The sequence below is a fragment of the Osmerus eperlanus genome, chromosome 5 (genome assembly GCF_963692335.1).
Source record: "Osmerus eperlanus chromosome 5, fOsmEpe2.1, whole genome shotgun sequence".
Lineage (NCBI taxonomy): Eukaryota > Metazoa > Chordata > Actinopteri > Osmeriformes > Osmeridae > Osmerus > Osmerus eperlanus.
Window position 1 is genome coordinate 17,080,546 of NC_085022.1, and position 18,503 is coordinate 17,099,048.

Genomic DNA, 18,503 nt, shown 5'->3' on the forward strand with positions numbered 1-18,503 from the left:
GCCTTTATATATATCTACGGTTTTATCAATGTCCTGGAAAACAAGCAAGCAAGATTCTAGAAAAAGATGCTTGGTGCCATTTTCTTTCTTCTGCAACTGTCGCTGTGGTAACCGTAGCGTCTGGGCGTCTGCTAGATGCGTCGTGTTCAGACCTTCTGATTGGACGAGGCAGAGCGTAATGTATCATGGGAAACGAAAGTTGTTTGCAAGCACAACTTGGATTTATTTCTAGAAGACACTTGCAAGATAATAATCCTTACGATATTACAAAATCGAATATTGGTCAAAGTAGAGCATAGCCTGACATGTTTTAGGTAATCCTCGTTTAGCAAAGCAGAGAATTGCAAGGTCAGTTAACAAGAAGCTGAAGTAACTACCTTGCGAGATTAGCTAACCAACAACTTGACTCTTTGTTGTCGGCTAGTAAAGTCTGCAAAGAGCTAAAACATTATCGAATTGCTTGTTGATGACATGAGATGCTGCCAATTAACCAAATGTACTTGTAATTCAGGTGAAAAGATGACAACGTTCCCCACCTCGGCCTCGAAGAGTTTCAGCTCGACCCCATTGAAGAAGCAAAGCACTGGCACAGATTTACACAGATCTAAAAGTGTGGACGCTGACTCACCACACGGCTCCACGTACTCCCTGCTCTCGCCCATCTATCATGACAGCTTTGACAGTGATGAGGAAGGTCTGAGTCCTGCAACAGGTCGTCTCATAGACACCTCTGCAACACAGAGCGAAGATGCAAGACCCGTCTCCCCTGCCAGGTCTGACTGGTGATCAATTCTAGCACGGCGAGGGTGTAATCTGGGCTTCATGACGTTCAAATACTATTTTAAACATTTGGATAGCATTTTATTATCAGGGATTGGTCAGAAGCAAAACTATTTTCAGGCAAAGATGAAGGCTAACCTGGACTAGACAGAATAGGAGGATTTCTGACTCCATTGTAGAGGATTATTGTCTTTGTTAGTCTAGAGGGATTAGGATTACACTAAGTAACAGCCATTTCATTAGGGGAAAACAAGGTTTGTTTCAATGGAAACACGTCTGACTATTACACTACCAAGCATGAAGATGTCATCCTACACAATGAAAATACTTACATTTAAAGCTGAAAGTTCTAGGTTTGTATGTGATTGTGTTTGTGTTTCTCATTTGTGTCCCATTTGTGAGTATTAACACACATGTCTTATGTGTTACAGAGTGGAACTGCCTCGGAAACCTCCTCAGAGCACCGGGACTGAAGGCGATGACCCTACAGCGTCTCTCAATGCCTGGGAGCGATGGCTGGTTTGCAAAGCCAAAGATGAGAGAATCAGAATGGAGAGGAAATTAGAGGAGGTGCACAGCCGTTTACGACTTCACTCGTCTATTTGGGGGTTTAAAAGACTGGAATAGTTGTTGACGTTGCTGTTTGTTTTTATTTTTTGTATGTTCTACTCTCACTGAAATGTCTATATATGTCATTACACATGTGATCAAATGTCAGGATTTGAGATTTCTAATCACATTTTCTTGGACAACTGATAATGGCTGACAGGCTTTTGCGTTATGATCTAGGAGCGCATAGAGAAAGAGAAACAAGAGAAGCAGGAGATAGAGCAACATAGAAAGAAGATGGTTGTGGAGGAAAAGATCCAAGAGTGGCTGAAAATGAAAAGAGAGCAGGTACAGAACTTTCTGTTTGTCATGAAATGACCTTAAAGGCTTTACACATTGCATATTCTTAGCCTAGAGCTAACACTGGGGCTAAGAAGGTGCTAAAAATGCTTTTAGCTCTAGGCCTAAGTGCAGTGTGAAAAGCCGACTAGAGTCCCTGAGGAGATTCCTTTTCTAAAACCTACCTAACTGTCATGTGAATGTATGGTTCCCGCCGACAAGCAAATGGAAGGCATCCTGCCTGATTCGAGAATCCAATTTGTGGATGCACTGATCTCAATGGCAGCGTTGGGGGTGCTTTTCATGCAGTGCTGTGAGACCTGGTTTCTGTTCCCCAGGAGAAGCAGGAGAAACAGCAGAAGCAGAGCAGACGGCAGGAGGAGATGCAGAAGCAGCAACAGAAGCAGAGGGACGTGGAACAGAAAGCCCAGCAGAAGTACAGAGAGTGGCTTCGGAGGAAGAACCAGGAGAAAATGGAAAAGGAGATGAGAGAGAAGGTGGGTTTACTCCTACACCGAGTAATCTATACTCGCACACTAACAATTCTGACCATACACCAAACACTCTTCACACAATAATGACCATGTTTTTTCATAGAAACCATTCTTAGGTAGTGATATTAACAGTTTTTTTTTGTTTTTCAGGAGGAGGTGGAAAAGAAAGAGGCTCAAGAGAGGGAGAGGAGACAGAGAGCAGAGGAGAAGTTTAAGGAATGGCTAGCCAGTGCCCATGACAAGAGCCAACTATGTCCCAAGACAGCAGGTTGCTCCAGAGGTAAGAAGACGTTAATATTTAAAATTGATAAGACCTTTCGTCATACAACAATCAAATTGCATACAAATAAAAAAAAAGTTATGCCACAAGATCACACCTGCTGACATACTGTTGTTCTGATGCTGCTCCCCATAGATGTCTATGCCACCACATCCTACCCGTCTCCCAGCTTCTACAATCCAATCCCATGGAAGCCCATCCATGTTCCACCTCCAGAGAAACCACCAAAGAAGAAAACATCCCATAGAAAAGTGCAAAGTCAGCCTAAATACCAGCATAGTCCCAGGATGGCCTTCAGACTGAGAGACACAGTGAGCTCAGCTCATCTGCAGACTAGGAGATGACACAGGACAAGGTGCGACAATTTTGCTAATACTGTGGAAACACTGGAAACAACTGCACATTACGTCCTACAGTTGCTGGTAGCTTTACAGCAGGTATATGTGTTTTACAAATGAGTTGCCAGACAGTGGCTTATAACAATTTCAGTATCTGTATACATTTGTATATTCTACTTTTTATAAATATGTTCTGGATTTCGTAAATGTTTCCACTTGAGTCATTGACACCTATACATTAAAACCATCACTGATACTTGATACTTTTCTTAATTTCGATTTAACAGGATGCATAGACAGCCTGCCTAAATGTTATGTTAAAAGAAAACATTCCTTTAGCAAATCCTTTAGTTCTAGCCCCTGATGTGGAAACATCATGTGACTTCACACACACAGACACAAACTTATCCATTGACTGTCCCTTTCTCCCAAACGCATTCTCTCTCACACTCTCTACTTCTCTCTCTCTCTTGCTCTCTGAGCAGAAAAAGATGGTGGCTGTGGGGCCAAAGATAGGCCAAGCATGGTGCGCCCATCACACTCACACATTGTTCTTTGTCCAGCTGGGGCTTGTGCTTTGGTGGGCTGAGATGACGACAGACAGCCTGTGTGGGAGGAGAGAGGGAGCAGGGTAGAGAGTGAGGGTCTCACACGACAGCAGTCGAGACCTCATCACACCACTTAACATCTTACTGAGAGGTCAATGTATGAAGCCTGAGGTAAAGCTGTTTTTCTTACAAGTGTAAATTAACTTAATCATTATTCCCCAAGAATACCTGTAGTTATATATTATCGTGTTGTCCCGTTTCTTGAATGTAAATGTGTATTCTATACTTAGTCATTGTCACGTGTTATCGACTGCCATGGAATGTGTCAGTTGAATGTAGTTGTGAGGCTAGAGATAATGGGAAACGATCAACCCAAGACTCTATTTACATGTGTGTTATTGTTGTCTTTATGACATCTCTCCAGGGTCCAAAGGACACCTGTTTAGACAAAAGAAAAAAGTGTATTGTTTACATTTAAACTACAGGCAGCCTAACTTAATAAGGAGTGGCTCAGTCTGTTTGTCAAAGGATGTGTACACAGCAAGCTTTCACAGCACTGAAGAAGAAGTCTTACTGATAATGAATAGCTCCAGCAACAACCACACGTCTGACTCCCTTGTGATATAAATCTAGAGGAAAAGTTGTGTGACAATATGACAGGAATTTCAGTTAAGCAATGTGGAATTTAATGTCGGTTTCCACAATTTCTGCTCTATTCTTAATACACGTAATTACATTAAGTTCAAAGTCAAAGGGCTTTAGGTTTGTGTCTTGTCAGGGTATAACCTTGTACTGTATAATACATATCTGAGTGATGGATGCCACCACTTTCTTATTAATATCAGAGAGACTGTACTGTACCAAGAAACTACAACTCCCAAGATGCAGTGGAGCAAGTGGGTTGGCAGCTGGAAATCACACCTACCAAGACAGGTAGGGGGAGCTTTAGTTGTCCTATAGCAAGTCAAGGTGGGGAAAGGTTGACTGAAAAAGAGAGGACGTGCAGTGTAAAGGGCATAAGTACACTGGCTGGGCTAGAGTTATTTGCCTAAACAACATTTGAAGTGAGATCATTCTGTGGCTGGGGAACGGAGAGATGGATGCCGGGGGAGCTGGGAGATAGATCCTCTTGAGTGAACCTGATACACCCTTGGCATGGAGGAAGGAATCCTTGGTTATTTCCTTCAACATTATCCACGCAGGATAAGGAAACTGTTTTGCCTCTTTGCTGGGTTACTGGCATCTAATGAGCACCTGTTGGCAGGATGAAGTTCTCCTGTTCTTTGTTAAGAGAAACAAGCTCTTGATGGCAATAGTGGGCTAAATAGTGGTGAGATCTATGTTGAGCTATAGCTAGCTCCATTGGTGTCATTTTGGTGACAAGTGGATTATTTTCTGTTTTTTTTGTTTGTTTGTTTTTTACTAACACTGATGGAATGTCTGTATTTTGTGACAAGGCTGTAATCATCTCTGTCATCAGTCACAATCATTACTGACGTAGCTCAGGCAAAACGCAAAAACAGTTATAGTCTTTAAGTTAAAGGAGTTGGAGTGTTGCTTCAGTCTGGTCTACTCCTGTGTGGCCACTCACCATGCAGCCCTCGGGACCCGGGCAGGATGACTCCTTTGACTTCCTGTTCAAGATCATCCTAGTTGGTGACTCAGACGTGGGAAAGACCTGCGTGGTCCAGAGCTTCAAGTCTGGGATGTTTTCAGAAAAACAGCAGAACACCATTGGGGTGGACTTTACTGTTCGCACCATGAATATTGATGGCAAGAAAGTGAAGGTACGTAACACCCTATTTCTCATTCCATATGGTGGCAGGGTTCTGTTGAATTTTGTTATTGCTTTCATTTCACCATGCATTTTGAAAATGGCCTGTATATTTACAGGAAAGCTAGAAAATTGCAGAGACGAGTGTTTCAACCTGAATTAGATGACTATTTGGCATTAGATTAGTAACCTATTTGAGAACTATGCCAGCACAGTATACATTAAGTTAAACCTTGTAAAACAAGTTGTGCAGAATGATATCTTAGATGTTACATTATGGGACCATGTCAACCTTGTTCAGTAAACCCTCTGATTAGCCTCCTAAGCAAATACTTTTAGGCTTGTTCACTGCTGTTAGCATTCCTTTACAAACAAACAGGAGTGTGCCTCAGATCATGTGTGTGCCCCCTGGCTGTGTGACTTGGTCTTTTGAAGGAGTACCTATTATTGTCTTGTGCCTTTCAAAGTACAGCTACAATAGTGCCAACTGCCATCTGAACCACATTCAGTATGTCTTCTTGTGTGTCTGTGTGTGTGTGGTGTATAGTTGCAGGTGTGGGACACAGCAGGGCAGGAACGATTTCGCACCATCACCCAGAGTTACTACCGCAGCGCTCATGGAGCCATGGTGGCCTATGACATCACACGCCGCACCACCTTTGAATCTGTGACTAACTGGATCAATGAAGTGCAGCAGTACGGGGCAGCCGGCGTGGTGCTCATCCTCATTGGTGGGTCGGAGAAAACTCAGCGGCCCTGACTCTCGTTAGAACACAGCTGCAGAACTCCATGATGTGATCACTCTCATTGGAGATCCTCATTGGAGATCTGATTTGTGATTAATGTCCTCTTTCCACTCTCACACAGGTAACAAGTCAGACCTGGAGTCCCGAAGACAGGTGCTTTTTGAGGATGCATGCACCCTGGCGGAGGAGAGGGGAGCGCTGGCCGCCCTAGAGACCTCAGCCAAGCAGGCTCAGAATGTCGAAGCTGCCTTCAGTCTGATGGCCCGGGAGCTGCTAGCACGCAACGGCATGACCGTGACTGACGAACCTTCCCAGGCCCTGCCGCACTTCCTGCTCGGCACCAACTCTCATCCAATCCACGGCCCTGTTTCATCAGATAAGAAGTCATGTGATTGTAAAGGAGCCTAAGGAGGAGATGAAAGGAATGAGAAGGATGGTTGGTGAGACTGATGGCTGACCAGTCAATCTAAACGTGTAGTTCCCGAGAGCAGGGGGAGAGGAGGGAAGCTGTGCTACAGAAACTGTATGTGTGAGGCTGTATGTTGGGATTAAGACCAATACAATGTAGTAAAACATTTCTCTGTTGAAAGTGACTATCAGTGTTAGTTAGTGACGTGATATGCAGTAGTACTTTTCACAATAATCACGGCCAGTAAGACTCATAATATTTTATCAAAGTTTAATGAATGAGTAAAAGTGGTATTTTATTTGAAATAGGCTTGAAGTGACTTTCCTTTCATGTTTTATTGCTCATGATTATTCCATTCAATATATTTGGTCAACTTCACAGTTTCACACATGCAATCAGAAGCATTGGCAGATTTACATTCTGTAAAACATTTTCTGGTAAAAACAATTTGTCAATTAAATAAAACGTTAATGCTGTAATTTCTTATCCCAGTCTTGAAATACAGGATGTGTCTCGTAAACAATTATCCACAAATATAACTTCTAAAGATACAGCACCAATTTTATCAGTACAGTAAATCGGTTATTAATAGGATATTTTGCAATAGAGGCAAAGAAAAACAAACACACTTTCAAAAGCTACAAACAACTATACCTTAATTATTTTGAATGCATCAGTCCACTTTGGTTTGATAATATTGACCAATAATCGTAATAAAATAGTTCACAAAAACCACATACTGTAACTTTCTTTAAAAATCAAGACACTTTACAGTAATGAAAGTGACAAATCTCAGTGGCAGCTTGACAAAAGTCTGTGGAAGTTATGTTGTTCAGTTGTTCTTCTTTGCTAGGTGATCTGTGGAACAAGGACATGGACAGAGTGGACAGAAATGTTTCAGTTCAGTGCATAGGCTGAGGGAGAGAGTTAAGGAAGTCTCAACCCAAGTCTCAAATAAGTAGTCATCATGACATGAACTGTTTGTTGGGTGTAGATTCCTCTTCTGAGTAGTAGCTAAATCACAGTCTGTTCACAGTTCCTCCCAACAACCAGAGAGAATATATGAGGTCCCAATGATGCAGTTAAATTACATATAAAACCCCCCAGAAAAGACTTACTATTGGTGTAGTGTACTTCATTGGGGTATCACATAATTGACAATAATCAATTGTCAATCACAATAATGACATATAGATTTAGCAGATTTCAAGCGGACGTCTTGCAGTCTCTAGGCACTTATTACAGATATGTATGGCAGGATAGGAGTTAAAAGTATGGTAACTGTGCTAACTTTCTTGTTGAGAGGCAAACATATTGTTTGTTTTAAGTACACCTGTCCTATCCTATCCTAAGTCCCTGACAGTATGTTGTACTGATTATCAATACACAGCAGCAGTGAGAATAAGAAGGTGACTCAGCAGGACGGAGATTGAGGTGTGTGAAGGGGGGGTCAGACAGGTTCTACTCCAGGGGAAAGCCCTCCTTCTGGAACACCAGCCCCACTGCCTCCCTGACATCCTGCACCAAGAAGGACGGCTGGGTCAGGCTGGGGTCGAAACGGAAGTCCCTGTGGCCGTGAAAGATGCGGTGCTCTGTGACAGTGTGGTGGGGGTCTGGGGGCAGCTCCTGCTCGTCCTGGCTGTACACGCCCGTACATACCAAGATAGAGACACAAGCCTCGGGCTGGTTCTCTTTCACCGCATACACACCAGAACCCCCGCCCAGCTCTGTGGAGGTCATGCCGGGGCTGTCCTCCAGTGCCTCCCCCTGGGACTCTCCTCCTCCGCACCCCTGGTGGGCCTGCAGCTGTGCCCTGGCCCGCCTCGTGGCCTGGAGGTAGCGGTTATAGAGGTTGGCACCATAGATGTCTGACATGGGGTTGTCACTGAGAGGAAGACATGGTAAAAAAAAAAAAAAACAGAATTAGAAGAGAATATTCCTATTGATGATTCTTTTTTATAAGCATGTTTTTTAAGGGATCAACACAGTGATACAGCATCAGGGGAGGTTCATGTCTACACCCAGACATCGACATCACTTCCTTCTCAGAAACAACATTGACAGGCCTTCTCCATTCTTTGTTTTGATGCAATACTAGGTACTACAGTGTGTAGTGTCATTCAAAATCCTCCAAGTGAAAGGGACCTACCCGATGGCGTAGAGCCGCTTCACGGGCTGGGTCCAGCCCAGGCTGTCAGCCTGCTGTTTCACAAGCAGCTCTGCGTAATTATACGTCACCATGCTGGGCTTCCCTATCAGAGCCTCATACTTCAGCTCACAGCCTGTGATCTTCTTATACAGACTTTGCAGGCACACTAGAAACATGCCATGGCCAAATCTACAACACACAAAATGTTTAGTTAGTCTGAATCAGATGTTTAACTTGTTCTGAGTTATACGTGATAATAATAATAGTCTATTATCTGTCCATGAGCATATAGAGATTCAGACTAGAGAACGTGGTGTATAGATATATTTGTGTGTGTGTGTTTTTGTATGTGCAGACCGAGGATTTTTCGCCTCTGCCATCCACAAGAGGTCCATATTACAGGCCAGCACTGGTATGTGAGGGTATTTCAGCGATGTCACAGTACTCCCTGGTTGCCCATTGGTTAGGAGGACGTCAATAATCAGCTGGAGGTTAGTCTCCCATCTGACTGGCTCACCAAACAGAATGATTGCTGTGGAATGTTACAATAGCAGAGCATGTTAATATATGTAAATCTCTTTTGGCTGTCGGTCCGGTCCAGTCCAGTTGGTTTAGAAACTTACCATCTATAGGTGGTAGATATTTAGTCGATGGAACCTGTAAAATATATCACCTAGTTTCACATTTATTTTCTGACCAAACAAAAAAAGGCCTTTGTTTTACATGATGACCTACGACTTTTTGAAGTGTCCCTGGACACTTACATTGTATTTCGGTCTCCTATTATGATCCACCACATCAAGCAAAGGATACGCCTCTCTCAGCATATCAACGGTCACAACGTTCTGGAACCCTAGCCTGGAGTCGGACTAGTTAAGGTCAACAAAATGATGATCCTATCATGTCTGCTCTGTTGTGGCATAGTCTGGCATTTCGAGTACAGTCTATGTTTGAGGCCCATGCTCTGTTATTACAGGATGACTATGAGGGTAATAAGGATACTTGTGAGCCACCTCTACGACTTGGCCCTGTCCTGACACCAGCACACACATGTTGTGGAACTGGCTGAACATACGCAGAGGACTGTGGGACAGCATCACCTGGTCTGGGGACACCTAAGAAGAAAAAGAAAACTCAACTCAAACTCAAAGTTCAAAAGCATACATTACCAAACTGGTTAGTATTTGACCTGTACACCAGTCAATCACAGATTGGCTTGAAGCTCACCTCAACTTCCAGCAGGTGTGATAGTTGCTCAGCCTTGGCCTGCCTCATACAGTTTCCTGCATTGGTCACAAACACCACAGGAACCTTGTACTTTCCATCCCGGTCTACCAGGTTCCTGAAGCACTGTTTGGCAGCAGGGATAGGCGTCCTACCCCTCACCAGCACCCCATCAATGTCAAACAATAGTCCAAAAGACTTGTAGACCTGCTGGAACCAGGTTGAGGGTGATTTAAAATGTTATGTTTACAAACTAGAATAAGCAATAGATCTAGCCTGCAAATGGTAAGATGTATATGTGGATGATCTGTATAGAGTCTAGAAGGGACACCAGACGAAAAATGTAAAATTTCAGCTGTAGTTTTATTGAGGGCAGACGTTGTTGTGAGAGGCTACAGCTCATGGTTTCAGCAGGTAAAATAGACTAAGACTATAAGATAAAGATAGAGGCAACGGCTCAGACAAGCGTCTTACACATACTAAAGTACACTTCCTAGAGCGAAGTTTGACGTCACTTTATAGACACCGAAGCAGCGATGTGTCTTCATTTTTCATATTTATCTCTGATTCAGTGGCCAGTTGCTGAAGAACCGCTCGTGGGGCAAGGGGCTGTCCTGGTAACAGACTGGTCATGCAGCTCAGACCACAAACAGACCATGGACGGAGCTATAGGCAGCTGGGCAGTCTGTCATGTAAGACACACTCGACACTTAAAACAGTAACTTTACCCACTAGAATGCTTACACAGACGACGAGGAAGATGAGAAAACTTACTGTCCATTAAATTGACATAGGCCTACAATAGAACTAATACTAATGTACTAGCCTCCCACAAGGCATTTTACTCTAAGTGCCGTAAAATGCCTTGTGGGAGGCTAATGGGAGGCTGATATCAATGACAGACTAACTAATTAAGCTAAAACACCGTAGCGTACAGTAGTAGCAATCTGAATATTGTCTGCAAACATTACTTACATTGCTGTACTTCCGTGATGTTGGAAACGAATCAAGTTTTCCAAGTAGTCGCCAACCACTTTTTAAAATACTGAATCTTTGCAAAAATTCTGCCATTTTCCAAGTAAAAAATTATCACAGTAGACACAAGCTGCGGTAAGATAGCATTAATCAACTGGCTCTCGCTGGACTACACATATACAGGCTACTCAAATAGAAACGCAGTGCGCCTTTCATTTGTCCTTATCAATAACTAACTACCATGCGGGTCAACACAGCTCTGTAGGCTACAGTACAATAAGCTAAAATGATCCCGCCTGTTTTTTTTGATGGTTTCGATTTATTAGAAGTTGAATTCATAACTGTACTGTAAAAAGATCCCGCCCCTTCCTCTCGCTTTTCTGTACCATAAGTTACGTAACAGAAGTCGATCTAATTTTCATCGTCTAAATTAAAATCTCCCGCGAACGAGACATTTTTTGATAGAAAGATTCCTGTAGAGCTCTAAATCAACAATAAAGGTCTGTTTAACACAGGCTTATAATAGGGAGGACAAACTGAAGAGCTCTGGCGGTAGTGCAATGCTTTGATAATGGTTTACTACATCAGAACTTGATAACTAACTAAATTAAAGAAGCCAATGACAAAAGGCTCTCACAAACAAGCTAGAAGTGGGTAGTAGCTTACTTGTGCTTTCCAATCAGTATCTAGTTTTGATTGCTGTAACCAAGACTTGTTTTGATTGCTGTTACCAAGACTTGTCCTACTTAAAAAGCACCAAACTCTAGTCTGCTGTTTTTATACCTTGGTTCTATGAGAAGCCTTTAAAAAACATGTAAGTCACATTCACTGTTGACCATTCTCCTTAGAAGTTGAGGCAAACTGAACACCCACATCCTCAAACACCGGACTGGCATCCATGGGCTCATAACTGCTCATCTGTAAATGTAACTGTGTTTCCTCTATGTATATGTAAAAACCACTGTGATTTCCCACACTGACAATAAGACTTACATTTGTCTAACATAAGTCTTACAATAACTTTGATCAGTGCATCAAGCATCTTACTGACAGTGTGGGAAATGTACACAGTACCGTTTACATGTACACAGGGTGAAATGTATTGTGCTATAACATGTATAGTAGGCCCACATAATGATGTAATTAGTATGTGGATACAAGAAAGTATGTATGTGGTACGTAATAAGATGGCTCAACAAAATAAGTCAAGTTGTGACCATCCTTGTCTGGCTCATAGAAACGACAAGAAGACAGGGGACAGTTTCATGGTTTGCAGATGAGCAGTACTAAGTCTACAAATGTTGTTCAGATGTATGAGGATGTAGTTGATCGGTTTGCCTCGAAGAACGACAACTCAACAGTGACTGTGACTAGTTTTCTTTTTAAAAGGCTTCTCAGAACAATGGCAACAAAAATAGAGACTGGAAGGTTGGATGCTTTTCAAGCAGGACCAGTCTTGGTATGGACATCAGAACTAGACACTGACTGGAAAGCACAAGTATGCTACTATAACTAGAGCTTGTTTTTGGGAGCAGATATCATTTTGTCATTCTCGTTTTTTAATTCAACCTAATCAACACAATAAAGTAGGCTTGTTTTGTCCTTGGCATGGACCAGGGGCGTCGTTAGACCCTTTTTACTGGGGCACAGCGCACCGCACTTCAGGAGTAGCTGTGTACAGGATCGTGAAAGCGACATTATCAGCGGTGGAGCCTACATGTGAAGATGTGTTATGCCAAAGCAGTATCCCAATTAAAGCAGTTAAACCGAAAACTCAAACCGATGCCCGCAGAACTCCATGTCAGTGTGCTCTTCTGAGCTTGCCAAATAGCCACTGCAGCACGCACACAGAAGTCCAGGTGTCGGACTCGGCACACAAGTCAGAATTGAGGTAGGCTAAGAAAACATTACAAAACTAAAGAAAGTTTCTAAATGATAGGCCTACCCATCATCTTATTTTGACTAAACCATAAAAACAATATTACATGAAGCTCCAAAAAAAGTATTTGCGCTCAAATGAATGCGAAAAAATGTATGCGCTCGCATTAACTATTGATGTCCCTGCTAAAGCTGATATCAAACTTGCGTATCTGAACTGTTGTATAGTGGGTTAAGCAAGGGGAGTTTCTATAGCCGAGTAGTGTATTGTGCGCAGCAAGCTTGTTTGTTGTGTGTTTTTTTCTTGGAAGAAAAAAAGGGATATGAATAGGGGCCTGTGCCCCAGTAGAGTTTTATGTCTAACAACGCCCCTGGCATGGACGTTGTCAATAAGATGCTTGCATTTGCCTTACTGTACTGATCCAAGTTATCAACTATTGTATGTCTGGCAGAATAATGTCTCGGAGCCCAAATCTCAATCAACCTCCTCCCTTGATGTATCATAAGCTACTCACTCATCATGTCTTTGCTTTATCAAATCTTTCTCAAAAGATTGCTACCAGTGCTATAGGCCTGTTGTAGATGTTGACAACACCTGTCTTGTGTCTTAGAAGAGGTAACTTAAACCTTAGAAATGTGTACTGTATAGGTACCATCACTACAGTTACACTGGTGTCTGTCTAGTGTGTGATTTAAAGTGTAAATGAGAGTCGTTTCCTAAGCAAACTAATACACAGATGTACTGTGTCACTATTTAAGCAAATCCACCAAAAAACTCAAACGTAGAATTCCATGGTTGTTTAGAAAGCTATAGCACGGACAAGCTAGCACCCCCACTACTTGAGTCAAAAGTCCCAGATCAGTTTTTCAATTGATGTAACAAACTATCACTCAAATTAGAGCCAATGCGCTAACATTTTCCAGTTGGGACTTCTGAGATATTTGAGTTTATGCCCGATGAGTGCCCGCACCCATTCACTGCAATGAAAAGCTTAATGGAACTCCGACTCGGAATTTGAGCTTCAGGGACGCTTGACAAAAAATGACAACATTTGGCGTGTCGGACGTTTTAGAATTGTTTATGTGATGTGTTCCCATCGTATTTAAGACTACGTATTTTACAAACAAGAGGTTTGTTAATGTAACTGTATACATATGTCACTCGTAACGGCTAATCAGCTAACATGTTAAAGTAGGCTACATCCAAAGTCACTGTCGTAAAACTAGCCTTTTTTTCACAAACTGCTGATTAACGGAAGTAGCTTCGAGGTAAAATTAAAAACCTTTAAAAACGTCTAAATTGAGCAAATATTGTTGATATTATTGTGCACACGTATTTCAGTATAGTTAATATGTAATTTAATTCCATAATTTCCCCAGGAATAACTATTAAAACGTATTTCAGGAAAAACGCTCAAACGGGTTTGTCCTCCCTACTTATAATATGCAACAGGGCCTACATACGTATGGTAGTGGTGGGTGGAACATTCCTTGTGAAGCTTTTGAGTTTTCTTCCGGTTTGTGACTGATCTGACAGCTATGCAGGACCTCTACACCAGAGCCATAGAAACTCGCTGTCACTGGACGACACCTACAATATAGGCTACTCAAATAGCAACGCAGTGTGCCTTTCATTAGTTAGCCTTATCAATAACTAATACTGTACAATTCTATGGCTCTGCTCTACACCAAGAGCTGTAAGAAGGCATGCTGCATCACCACCTAGCTACCACTCCCAGTCAATCAGTTTGACCTGCTACTCCTGTATGGCAAACCATACAGGAGTTTCTGGAAGACCAGAACCAACAGGTTTTGCAACAGTTTCTTCTCTCTTGACATGACTGCTGATATCCACATGGTCAAAACACCCACAAACTTTCCTCTGTTTCTCAGCCAGTCACTCAGCCCATTTACAGTTATTTTAAATGTTTACAATAAACCCCTCATCGCACCACTCACCTTTTGTACTCGTGTTTATTCCATTTTATATGACAAAGGTTTCTCATATGAGTCTATATTTCATCAATACAGTACACTGATTACATCAAAGTTGCAGTTGTATTTATGTTTACTACTCTGACTGCACAAAAGGGGAAGCCACAAAGTCGAGCATCCATTTCCGAGTTCATATGACAGACTTAAACTGCATTTTATTTTATTAACAGACATTTAAAATCAAGAGAAATTAGTATCGCAGTTTGTACAGACGTGAGTGGGGCTTAACATCCAAAAGCTCAAGTTTCTATTTCTGCAAAGAGTAATGATTGAGGAATCACAGAATGTTCTTTGATGACAAATACAGAAAACAATCTGAAAGTCATTCCATATACTTTGGTATGCATCCGTCCAGTTCAATCATCTCTGGCCAGCCGTCATATTTGTTTGTTCCTGGTTTGTTTTTAATGAGCTGGAAGACAAATTATATCCAAGTCAGTTTCAGGAATAAGCTATATTAAAACTCAAGACTAAAACAAAAGGGCATATCTGGGAAAAATATATGTATAATCCTTGGCCGGGTTTCCCAGATTCGTTAAGAAGCTCTTAACGCTATGAGCTTCTTAGGAACTGAGCTTCTTAACGAATCTGGGAAACCCGGCCCTTGTCATTAATCACTTAAATTGTTTGGTGAATTGCATTAAAACAGTAAGGGGCCCAGTAGAATACTTGAATTCCTTGTTACAACTGATTGCTACAGACACATATTTGGTGAGACCATTAAGAGGCTCTGTACATTATGAATATGTGCAGTCTATTACTACCTTCTCCATGTGGCTGCTTGTTAATCCTTTTCCTCCTACAAAGATCCAGTTGTCTCTGAAGCCAAGTGAATTGATGGCAGAGCTGCCAAGATCTGCAATCAACTTTCGGGCTTCACTGTTAAGTCTGTGAATCAATTCAGCTGGTCAGTATTTTTTACACAGCCTTATGTCCACCACTGTCCTACCATTAACATGGATATGGAGAATTATAAGCAGGACTGTTACAGTGAGATACGGAGGGTGTAGTCGCCAACCACTTTTTAAAATTCGGAATCTTTGCCAAAATTCTGCAATTTTCCAAGTAAAAAATTATCACAGTAGACACAAGCTGTGGTAAGATAGCAAACGCAGAAACTCAGGCAGGATCATAAAAACCCAAACTATTCTACAAAAAGAATCACGAGGAACTGCTCACACGTACAACGACAAGGAGATGACAAAGAGTAACTAGGGAAGGAACCCAAATTACACAAGGACCAAACCAGACCCAGGTGAAACCAACAACAACAAACTGAAAACTTAACGTAGACACTTAACAAGTAATCGCGCAGACACAGAGAACACTGGGAAAACACTGTACAGACAAATTATGCTATAAAAACTGGTAAAATGTTTTATTACTTGGTTGCTGGTTCATCAAATGATGCAATCAACACCACAGATCCTTTCTCAATGGTCTGTATAAACTTTATCAAAGGCTCAATGTCTGCAAAAGAAGAAAAACAGTTAAACTTTTCAAGCGATCAGCTCCTTGCTGCATCAAGTTTTTATAATACAAATTGTCAATGGACAATATGGTGTTCATGTTTCCAGAATGAAAACATGACATTTTGATATTCTTTGTTGAAAGATCTTCTACTGTCTTTAATAGTATATGTATTGAAAGGCCTATAGTAGGCTACAACTAAAACAGCATCCCAAGTTTAACTTATATCATGTTGGTCAAAATTAGTTTGATCATACCAGGTCACCTCATCACCTCATCCAACAAAGTCTGGGGTCATGAATATCCTTACCGCCACCATACATGTCAAAGTTTCCAGTGTTTTGTACTTGTCCTGTCTTTCCTGTTTGAGGAACAGGGTTCATTAAAAATATGTAGAGAGACACTTTAACATAATATCTAAAAGATGATAACAAAAAAATATGCAGCCTGGCAGAAATATCTGATTGCTAATGTTTTTTTTACAATATGTCAGACTAACAGGTTTTGTGCACTTTCACTTGATTTCTGTCTTGACTTTTACTAAATACACCAGTGCATAATAAATGTGGACGTTTTACCATGATGTGTGAAATAAATGTTTAATTGAGTTGTAATACTTTACCGTTTACAACAGCAATGTTAATTCCTACACCGGCATTTTTGTTAATATTTCCAAGAATCCTGTAGTACATAAATAGTATGGTCTTTCGATCATATTCATATCCATGAACATAATATTTCCAGACTTTTCATGGTCGTTAAAGACAACCTCCTACTTTGAAGTACACCACTACATATGTCAATTTGTTACTCACAGTTGGTTCTGTAGGCAGATTTTTGGCTGCACCACACTGGCTGCTCCACTGGAGATGTAAAAACTAAACTGGTCATCAGGGCACAACTTCAGCTTGCCACATGGATCTACTGTGGGATTTTAGACATGTTAATCAACACACACACACGTATATATTTATATATATGCTTATTAGTACTTACTTGTCACTATTGTCACTGTGTTTAACTGTGGAACAGGCAACTCTCTAGGAAAGAATACGCCTGTACACATAAAATATAATTACTGTTAGCCTGCTTTACACAATAAATCAAGAACCATTTTTGACAATTCATCATTGACAACTTGACTTTAGCATTTAATGTATTTAAATTCACATAGGCGTGATTCAGATTCAGTTAAGTCTGGCACACACATTACCTTTGTTGAAGTCAGACGCTTTCAGTACAAATGCAGCGATGACAAAGACAGCAAACCATATCATGCATAGACCCCCTGTAATATAATAACAAAAACCCGTGTATAGTTAATATTGGTGTTTGATGGAGTTTGGAGCAATTTCTCGTGTCTCCTCTAAGCTAAAAAAAAAGTTACGCAAAGTTGATCGAAAAAACTCGGGGAATCCATTAAGAACAAACAAGTTTGTGAAGCAACTTACGTTTAACTGCATAACTTGTTTGCAGTCGACCTTTAAGAAAATACGTTATAGTTAGGCCTAAGTATTCACTTTGAGTTAATATTGAGAAATTGAGAAATATAGGCTATATTGAGACTTACCCATGTTGACGCTTGACACGTACGTCTAAACAGGAATTAGGCTATACCTGTTCGAAGGAAGTTCTTGGCTACTGCTTGATTCACTTTCAAGTGACATTCAGTGGTAGCCTATACCTGGCTTGCTTCAAGACCCCTCAACAAATGTTTGATCAGTAGTCAGTTGAAGGGATGAAAGCCCGTTTCTGCCACATAAAAAATAATAAAGCGAAATGTTTTGCAAGGCAGAAAGCGAAAGTAACGACACAATGCCACCTGCTCCACCTCCTCCAGTCTCAGTGAGGAATAGGCGGAGATCAACCATCAGTCACACAGTATTCCTGATAGAACTAGAGAGGGTACAATTTCTCGGGAAATTGTAGGGTGTGCTTGCTTGCGTCGGTTGCACAGGGGTCCGTTTTTGAATGACATTTTTACAACTGATTTCTGTATATTTTATATGAAAATGCATACTTATTATTTATAAAGATTAAATAGATTTAAAAGCATTTTTTTTGCTGCTCATTTACAACTGAAAATACGAGTGAAGTGTAGAATGAAATAGATGTCTTCTCATTTCCCCTGCAAGAGGCAGCCTCATCGTTGAATCAAAACGAATAAATTTGGCAGACCGGTGTAAAAATGGACCTATCTCTATGACTTAAACGTCATTTAAAGTTTTTCCCTTCTCGTGATATTTTCAGGCATGTAGCCTACTCATTGCATTCATTCATTAATAAAGAACCCCCTTTGAAGATTATTCTACGACGTTACCCGGCAGTAGAAGATATGGAATCGCGATTCAGACAGTCCCATCTGCTAACTGAAAATATGCCCCCCAAAACGTAAATAAGCTTGACATTTATTTAGTGGAAAATCGCTCATTCATAAAAAGTTCACTGGTAGCGATCATTGTCAGTAACAACGCAAAATGCGATATAGCCCTGTGTGGAGAAGCTGCCCCGGTAAATTGTACTACTACGGTACAGTACTAGTAGACTACTGCTGT

The 18,503-nt window shown here is 41.3% G+C and overlaps 4 protein-coding genes across 8 annotated transcripts; 2 read left to right on the forward strand and 2 right to left on the reverse strand.

The window, feature by feature from the left end:
• The first annotated feature begins 67 nt into the window (after positions 1-67).
• Positions 68-3,014, forward strand: ccdc34 (coiled-coil domain containing 34). The gene is made up of 7 exons (XM_062460693.1): positions 68-348; positions 512-773; positions 1,212-1,350; positions 1,570-1,677; positions 2,007-2,165; positions 2,313-2,442; positions 2,578-3,014. The coding sequence occupies exons 2-7, from the start codon at positions 520-522 to the stop codon at positions 2,784-2,786; spliced, it is 999 nt and encodes a 332-aa protein (XP_062316677.1). The 5' UTR covers positions 68-348; positions 512-519; the 3' UTR covers positions 2,787-3,014.
• A 385-nt stretch (positions 3,015-3,399) lies between these two features.
• LOC134021328 (ras-related protein Rab-19-like) lies at positions 3,400-6,538 on the forward strand. 2 transcript variants are annotated; one of them, XM_062462025.1, is made up of 5 exons: positions 3,400-3,499; positions 4,174-4,261; positions 4,927-5,115; positions 5,650-5,833; positions 5,970-6,538. In XM_062462025.1, exons 2-5 carry the CDS (start codon positions 4,211-4,213, stop codon positions 6,254-6,256), a joined length of 711 nt encoding a protein of 236 aa, XP_062318009.1. In that variant the 5' UTR covers positions 3,400-3,499; positions 4,174-4,210; the 3' UTR covers positions 6,257-6,538. The 2 variants fall into 2 exon arrangements, with proteins under 2 accessions (XP_062318009.1, XP_062318010.1); XM_062462026.1 differs by lacking the exon at positions 3,400-3,499 and having other exon boundaries at positions 4,159-4,261.
• A 404-nt stretch (positions 6,539-6,942) lies between these two features.
• Positions 6,943-11,103, reverse strand: hdhd5 (haloacid dehalogenase like hydrolase domain containing 5). 3 transcript variants are annotated; one of them, XM_062462024.1, is made up of 8 exons: positions 10,606-11,103; positions 9,634-9,689; positions 9,409-9,521; positions 9,171-9,264; positions 9,030-9,063; positions 8,764-8,938; positions 8,407-8,595; positions 6,943-8,142 (listed from the first exon to the last, which is right to left on the reverse strand). In XM_062462024.1, the coding sequence occupies exons 2-8, from the start codon at positions 9,679-9,681 to the stop codon at positions 7,719-7,721; spliced, it is 1,077 nt and encodes a 358-aa protein (XP_062318008.1). In that variant the 5' UTR covers positions 9,682-9,689; positions 10,606-11,103; the 3' UTR covers positions 6,943-7,718. The 3 variants fall into 3 exon arrangements, with proteins under 3 accessions (XP_062318008.1, XP_062318007.1, XP_062318005.1); XM_062462023.1 differs by having other exon boundaries at positions 9,634-9,837; XM_062462021.1 differs by having other exon boundaries at positions 9,634-9,840.
• Positions 11,104-14,453: 3,350 nt separating this feature from the next.
• LOC134021329 (protein FAM3C-like) lies at positions 14,454-17,799 on the reverse strand. Of its 2 annotated transcripts, none has more exons than XM_062462028.1 (10): positions 17,519-17,799; positions 17,400-17,429; positions 17,162-17,236; positions 16,945-17,004; positions 16,764-16,869; positions 16,571-16,629; positions 16,259-16,309; positions 15,864-15,948; positions 15,243-15,366; positions 14,454-14,890 (listed from the first exon to the last, which is right to left on the reverse strand). In XM_062462028.1, exons 1-10 carry the CDS (start codon positions 17,520-17,522, stop codon positions 14,801-14,803), a joined length of 684 nt encoding a protein of 227 aa, XP_062318012.1. In that variant the 5' UTR covers positions 17,523-17,799; the 3' UTR covers positions 14,454-14,800. The 2 variants fall into 2 exon arrangements, with proteins under 2 accessions (XP_062318012.1, XP_062318011.1); XM_062462027.1 differs by having other exon boundaries at positions 16,764-16,872; positions 17,519-17,798.
• Positions 17,800-18,503: the final 704 nt, after the last annotated feature.

Excerpts from the sequence above, each read along its gene's own strand:
- ccdc34 (XM_062460693.1), top strand. The coding sequence starts at position 520 with ATGACAACGTTCCCCACCTCGGCCTCGAAGAGTTTCAGCTCGACCCCA. Across the intron at positions 1,678-2,006 it reads TGAAAATGAAAAGAGAGCAG|GAGAAGCAGGAGAAACAGCA; the intron begins GTACAGAACTTT and ends TCTGTTCCCCAG. Across the intron at positions 2,166-2,312 it reads AAAAGGAGATGAGAGAGAAG|GAGGAGGTGGAAAAGAAAGA; the intron begins GTGGGTTTACTC and ends TTTGTTTTTCAG.
- LOC134021328 (XM_062462025.1), top strand. The coding sequence starts at position 4,211 with ATGCAGTGGAGCAAGTGGGTTGGCAGCTGGAAATCACACCTACCAAGA. Across the intron at positions 4,262-4,926 it reads AATCACACCTACCAAGACAG|CCCTCGGGACCCGGGCAGGA; the intron begins GTAGGGGGAGCT and ends CTCACCATGCAG. Across the intron at positions 5,116-5,649 it reads TTGATGGCAAGAAAGTGAAG|TTGCAGGTGTGGGACACAGC; the intron begins GTACGTAACACC and ends TGTGGTGTATAG.
- hdhd5 (XM_062462021.1), bottom strand. The coding sequence starts at position 10,701 with ATGGCAGAATTTTTGCAAAGATTCAGTATTTTAAAAAGTGGTTGGCGA. Across the intron at positions 9,841-10,605 it reads CATCACGGAAGTACAGCAAT|CAGGTCTACAAGTCTTTTGG; the intron begins GTAAGTAATGTT and ends ACCTGGTTCCAG. Across the intron at positions 8,596-8,763 it reads GCAGAGGCGAAAAATCCTCG|ATTTGGCCATGGCATGTTTC; the intron begins GTCTGCACATAC and ends TGTGTGTTGTAG.
- LOC134021329 (XM_062462027.1), bottom strand. Across the intron at positions 17,237-17,399 it reads AACAAGTTATGCAGTTAAAC|GGGGTCTATGCATGATATGG; the intron begins GTAAGTTGCTTC and ends ATTATATTACAG. Across the intron at positions 16,873-16,944 it reads CACAGTGACAATAGTGACAA|TAGATCCATGTGGCAAGCTG; the intron begins GTAAGTACTAAT and ends AAAATCCCACAG.